This window comes from Diospyros lotus, chromosome 2 (assembly GCF_014633365.1).
Source record: "Diospyros lotus cultivar Yz01 chromosome 2, ASM1463336v1, whole genome shotgun sequence".
Classification (NCBI taxonomy): Eukaryota; Viridiplantae; Streptophyta; class Magnoliopsida; order Ericales; family Ebenaceae; genus Diospyros; species Diospyros lotus.
The window spans coordinates 33,230,179-33,236,555 of record NC_068339.1 but is presented as its reverse complement, the minus strand read 5'-3'; the positions used below and the strand labels follow the sequence as shown (position 1 = coordinate 33,236,555).

At 37.1% G+C, this 6,377-nt stretch overlaps 1 protein-coding gene across 1 annotated transcript; it reads right to left on the bottom strand.

Annotated features, from left to right (window-relative positions):
* Positions 1-3,361: 3,361 nt before the first annotated feature.
* LOC127795968 (F-box protein At5g46170-like) lies at positions 3,362-5,986 on the bottom strand. The gene is made up of 2 exons (XM_052327965.1): positions 4,435-5,986; positions 3,362-3,825 (listed from the first exon to the last, which is right to left on the bottom strand). Exon 1 carries the CDS (start codon positions 5,715-5,717, stop codon positions 4,464-4,466), a length of 1,254 nt encoding a protein of 417 aa, XP_052183925.1. The 5' UTR covers positions 5,718-5,986; the 3' UTR covers positions 3,362-3,825; positions 4,435-4,463.
* Positions 5,987-6,377: the final 391 nt, after the last annotated feature.

The window sequence follows — 6,377 nt, the reverse complement described above, 5'->3', positions numbered from 1 at the left end:
GAAGACAGTTGCTTGCTCTGGGTGAACTACTATCACAAACGACACTTAGAAGGCTCGAGGGGATTTCTTGCTTGCGTAGACTCTTCAATGCTTAATTCAGTATCAAATGAAGCAAATGTAAATGGTATGCACTAAATGAGAATAACTGTTATCGAAAGTGGAAAAAGGCCCTTCTTCTGTCAAATAATTGGGTATTTATAGGCGTGAATCCTGAGAACTTTGGACGGTCACGTGTTTTTCATCCCCAGGACTTCAGAAGGCCACATGTCTTGACAAGCGTCATTTTCTTTATTCCTGGAGGAAACGTTTGGTCGAGGAGGAAACATATCACCTAGGTGGAAATGCCTATTCGGCAGGAAAAGTGGTACCTGGGAGGAAACCACTACTAGGGAAGAAAGACCGTGCCCGAGTGGAAGCCACTATCTGGGAAGAAACCACTACTCGGGAGGAAATCAGTCCCCAAGAGGAAACCACTACCCTAGAATATGCTCTCTTTACCTGGCTCGCCCTTGATGAAAAATTTTCTTCCCCCAAATGGAATTAATGGTACAACACAATGCACATCAACTTGGATTATACCATTTAAAACAGCATTTATTATGTTGGATTTTGTACTAAATCATAAAGGTCTAAAGTTGGGATTGTGTGCTATAAACAAAGAGTAAAGATGATAATTTGTTAATGTAGTGAGTAATTTTTCACGAGTAAAGGTGAAGTTGTTGACAACTTGCCCAAAATTATCAAAAACATATCTCAAAATTGACAACAAACCTTAAGAAAGTTCAGTAAAATATGCCTCAACTATCCACGAACATTGTAGAATATAAAAATGTTTGGAGATACCAAGAGCTAGTAAATATCTTTCCGAGTAAATTATATTAAACACCCCTAAAGTTTCACATAGTTACAAAAACAACTCTCCTATTTTGAAAAATTATAAACACCTCTCTTTATCATTAAAAATTGATGCAAAAAGAGACCATCACCACTATTGTTGAACCATCAGGCGAGAGAAAGAAAAAAAAGTAAGAGAGAGAGACAGTTTTGGTCTCCTGCTCGAGTCGAGCATTTCTTATCGTGCCAAACACAAACGTGTCACCCCCCTCCCTCCCTCCTTCCCCCCCCCCCCTCTCCCGAACACCCCCTAATTCCAACCTGCGCCCATAGTTATCCCGCGTACATGGATAAGATAATTTCATAATTTTTTTAAATATTATTATAATATTTTTTAATATCATATTTTTATTTATTAAGCAATGTTGTAAATAAATTACAACTTAAGAATATTTTATAAAAGACAAGTTTGATCTATTGCTTGTATCGAGCATTGCTTATGTTGCTCGATGCGAACACGACATCGACTTAAAACAAACGAACCATCATGAGAAATAATTGTTGAAATTCATATGAGAAACATCATAATTGCTTCCCGTGATGGTTCGCTTGTTTTAAGAAGTCGTTCGCGTTCGCATTGGTCAACATAAGCAATGCTTAATACAAACAATAGATCAAACTCATTTTTTATAAAATATTCTTAAATTGTAATTTATTTACAACATTTCTTAATAAATAAAAATATGATATTAAAAGATATTATAATAATATTTTAAAAAATATTAAATTATCTTATCTATGTATGTGGGATAATTATGTGTGCGGGGCCGAAATTGGAGAAGGGATGGGGGTTTTAAGGGAGGGTTTTGTACATGAGGAGTGGGGGTGTGTTTAGGGGGGTGTTGGGGGAGGGGGGTTCTGTACATGGCGGCTAGGGGGAGGGTGACACGTCTGTGTCAGGAAAGATAAGAAATGCCCTACGCAGACAGGAGATCAAAACTGGAAAGAGATTTAAACATGAGAATAGTTTTGACATTTAAAAAAATAAAGACAAATAGTAAAAGAAACTCAAATTTATTCATGAATTTATAAATTTATCCAAATGTTTCAATTTTAATAATTTTATCTCAATTAGGTATAATTTTATCTAATATATGTAATTGATTTGAGAGACATGTGTTATTATTGATGTGTCACGTCACATGTCATAAAAAAAATAAGAGAGAATCACATATATATATATATGTGAAAAAAATAAAAAATAAAATTATATATATGGGTCGCACTCATATATGTATATGTGGGTCTGATCTTATATATATATATATATTTTTTTTTATGACAAGTGATTTTCCATGTTAGCAATAACACGTCTTCTGAATTGATTTCAAATGTTAGATAAAATTGCACCTAATTGAATCAATTGAGATACAATTGTCAAAATTAAAATAATAAATTTACAAATTTACAAGAGTTTTTTTTTATTATTTACCCAAAAAATAATTGTCATATTTTTAGTGATGCGAATATTTATTGAAATAAGTTTCAAACTTTTAAGTAAGTTCATTTCTAGTTTCTCAAACAAAAAATGCAATTTTAAAAACTTAATTGTGATACTTTTTGTGACGTGTATTAATATATTGTGCATTTACATTATAGATAATCAATCAACCAACCAACCAAGAAGAATACTCAGAGAAGGAAATCCTTCCTTTAGCCCTTCCTCAAGTCCAAAAAGTGGATTTCAAAGCGAGAAAAGCCAATCCCTATAAATATGGCAATCCTCAAGAAGGATTAACATAATTTACTCTTTCATCTTTTTAAATAAAACTTATAAAAAGTTTCATTGATGTATGTATAATTCTCACTCTTATCTCAACATCTACTGCACTGTACATAAGCCTTAATAGGTGGAGAGAAGCTACGAATGAAATGTATAAGAGGTTAATTACTTTAAATAGTGTTTGTTAATTAAAATATAAATTAAAAAAATAAAATATAAAAATTATTTCAAATAAAAATACTTTTTATTGTATTTGATAAATTTATATATAAAAAAAAATCATGTGATTTCTAATCTTTAGACGTGTTACATAAATTTATCTTTTTTACTTTTATATAAATTATCTTAAATCTTACAAATAAATTATATTAATACAAGCTTATCTTACTTATTTTAACAATCACTACCTAAGAAAAAATTTGATAAATTGATGAACCAAAATGTCTGGCGCATAATAATTCAAGGCAGGTTTTGAAGGACTACGATTAAGATGCACCCTCCAAAATTATATATCAATTCTAGCAAGCAGCAATATCATCTCACAAACAATGCTTTATCAGCCAACACACACAGGTAGCTGAGAAAGCCAGACATTCAGAGCAGAGAAGACGCCACCACAACGTAACATTCAGAGCACAGATAGGCCTTAGAAAGCTCTGCCCCCTTAAATACACAACCAGCAGCTCTATCACATCTAGTAGAAAGAAGCCCGACAAGTAGCCAAGTATTCTGAAGATGACAACATTTACAGCAGCAAGTAAGCGTTAGCTATTTAAAATACAAGCTAGACATAAAGTACACTGCTCATTTAAAGCAGAAAATGTCTCATACTTACAATATATATATATATATATATATATTCACATATATGGAGACGATTAAGAAATGTAAAGGCTACAACCGGAGAGGTTGAAAGCTCTTACAAAATTCATCTCTGCTAGATCGCGACCACTCTCTCTTATAGCCTACGCCCAAAATAAAAAAACAAGAACACATGCATTTCATCCATCCATCAATTCAAGCACAGAAAGGGACAGATTCCACGGTTCATAATCACAACCAAGGAACGACTTGTTCATTGGAAGCAGCATGGTTGGGCCGCCTGATGGAACACGGCAATCAAAGGATCATCTATGTGCAATACAAAATTGTGCATTCTTTGCCTTCTGAATATGTTAATCCATCTTCCTCAATGAATTACACCTTCCCTGAAAATAAAAGGTAAACCAACCAAGACCAATCAGGGAAGAATTGCAGAGATGCAAATGTCAAAAAGACCGAGTATAATTATATACAAAAAAAAGTAAAAAGAAGCACATTATCCCAGCCTACTTGACTATAAGGCCATGCGTAGTCCAGACAGGGTAGATTAACATTATCTCCTAAGCTAAGAAACTTCCCATTTCTAGGAATTCCTTTTAATTGCATTTCTAAAAATATCCCTGAAATTACCCTAGAATAATTTTTTTTTGCTGAAGGGAGCAAATTTGCATGCCACATGCTTCTGGATATGTCCTACAGGAGCTTGGAGGACATGCAGTCTTACAAATTTGTCTAAACTACATAAACATAGGATACCTTCACAAAGCACTTTATCTGATAATCCAAGAGTATATAATAAAGATTCACATCGTAGAACCGAAAGGGCAGATCCAATGGTAAAACATGCAGACAAATATAGCATGCATGTTATGCTCTGTCATTTCATTAAAAATGTATAGAAGAAATTGATTTTGATTCTATTATGTGAGTGGGTAGTGGCAACATTAATGCACAATATTTATTTGTTCAAACCACCAAAAATGAAAACTACCTACCTCAGAAAATGCATATGTATATTGGGGTCTCAGAAGGAGTTCATCTCAAGACAATAAGTTCTCCTTTTCACCAGCATCTTAGCAGCCGTGCCATAAGGCTCTGGAAAAGCCGCAGCCGAGACCCAAGAAGATCCATCCAACACCTCCTTGTGCTCATGACTAGGCCTAATGGCAACCAGTGTTGCCCCCTTGAGCACCGTTCCATCGGGTAATTCCAACTGTGGGGCGTACCAAAGCCTCATATTCAGGGCTGGAACAAGGGTTCTCTTTGACGCAGAAGAAGCTGATAAGGGCTTCACCCGCAACTCCTCCAACTGATCCCTATTCATACACAACACTCCTTGCCCATCGGCATCGGTTAATACCAAGCTATCCAAAGTCTTATGCTCTGCAATTATGGGCTGAAGCAAGTAATGCCTCGCCGAGGCAGCAATCAAGGAGCTGATTGTCCACACAACTCGCAATTTCAAGCCCCCATTTGTGTAGAACGAGTCGGGAATGCTGCCATTATCATCACCACCACCACCACCATTATTATTAGAATTAGCATTAGCGTTAGGATTGGGATTACAAAACAACCCATCATCGCACTTTCCGTCTTGTGGCACCAGCAAATTTTTACTAGGGTTTGGGTAAATCACGGAGGAAGCACCCAGAATCACGCAATTATCAAGCGTGGATCCGAAATCGGCCCTCCACTTGAGCAACACGCCATCATCGATACCTAATTCGCCACTGGGAAGCTCGATCTGGAGGAATCGAATCTCGTGGAAATTCTTGAGAACTTGAGTTGGCGAGTGGTGGGTGACCCCCCCGCCGCCGCCCTGATCAAGTTCACCGGCACCGACAGCCAGCGCGGCCGACGAGCCGGAGCCGGACGACCTCTTGGGACCTAGGAATTGGCCGAGGGCCTGGAGCGGCTTCACAATCCCGCCGAAGACTAGCCGGAAGAGGCCTGAGAAGGGTCCCCCGCCGCGGGACTTGTCGGAGGAGCCGGCGGCTGAGGACGAGGAGTCGTCGTCGTCGGAGACGACACAGTCGACTCGGACGACGACGCTCTCGACTTGGGAGACCAGGGAGTGGAACCTGCGCGAGACGACGCCGCAACGGCCGAGGGCTTTGACGTCGCCGATCTTGTTGAAGATCAGAAGCAACAGAGAGTCCGGTAAGCGATCGAAGTGGTCGTCATCGATCCCACCATAGTAGTAGGGGCAGTAATTGGAGAGCGGCTCAGGGTAAACCACCATCGTGTCCAGATCTGGCATCAGAGTAAACGACGACATATCTGACACAAATTTACAATCTAAAAACGAAACCAAACGAAAGCCTAATAACGAAAAATATTGCAGAGTCGCCAGGGATGGCTGGAAGATAATTTAGAAAAGGCAATTTGCAGGGCTGGATCCGATTCTCAAGTCTGTAGATAGCATTGGCGAAAAGGGGGAAAAGGAGGAGAAGGATGAGGAAGAGATTTGTTTTTAGCTATGCTATGGCACTGGGCTTTGGATGGACGGATGGATGCCCGGTTTTTGTCTTCTGATATGATTGGATTGGATTGAATCATTCAATATTATATATAAGAAAGAACGATAACAATAATAGTCTCAAGAGCATGAGTAATCCGCAAGTGATATCTTCACTATATTAGTGGGTCATGAGTTCGATTTTTATTTTACATAATGAGATAAACTTTCACACTTATAATTGACCTTCTCTAATAAAATCGATGGCGCAAGCGATGGGTTTGTAAAAGAGTAGTCATCCCAAGAATAATAATAATAATCTATTCTATTATATAAATAATTTTTTTATTTTAGTGTTAAGAAATTTTGTTAATAAATTAAATTTTCAAAATAATTTTTTTATATTTTTCTTATAAAATAAAAATTATTTGAACAAAATTTTAACACATAATCACTAACTTATTTTACTTAAAATCAACT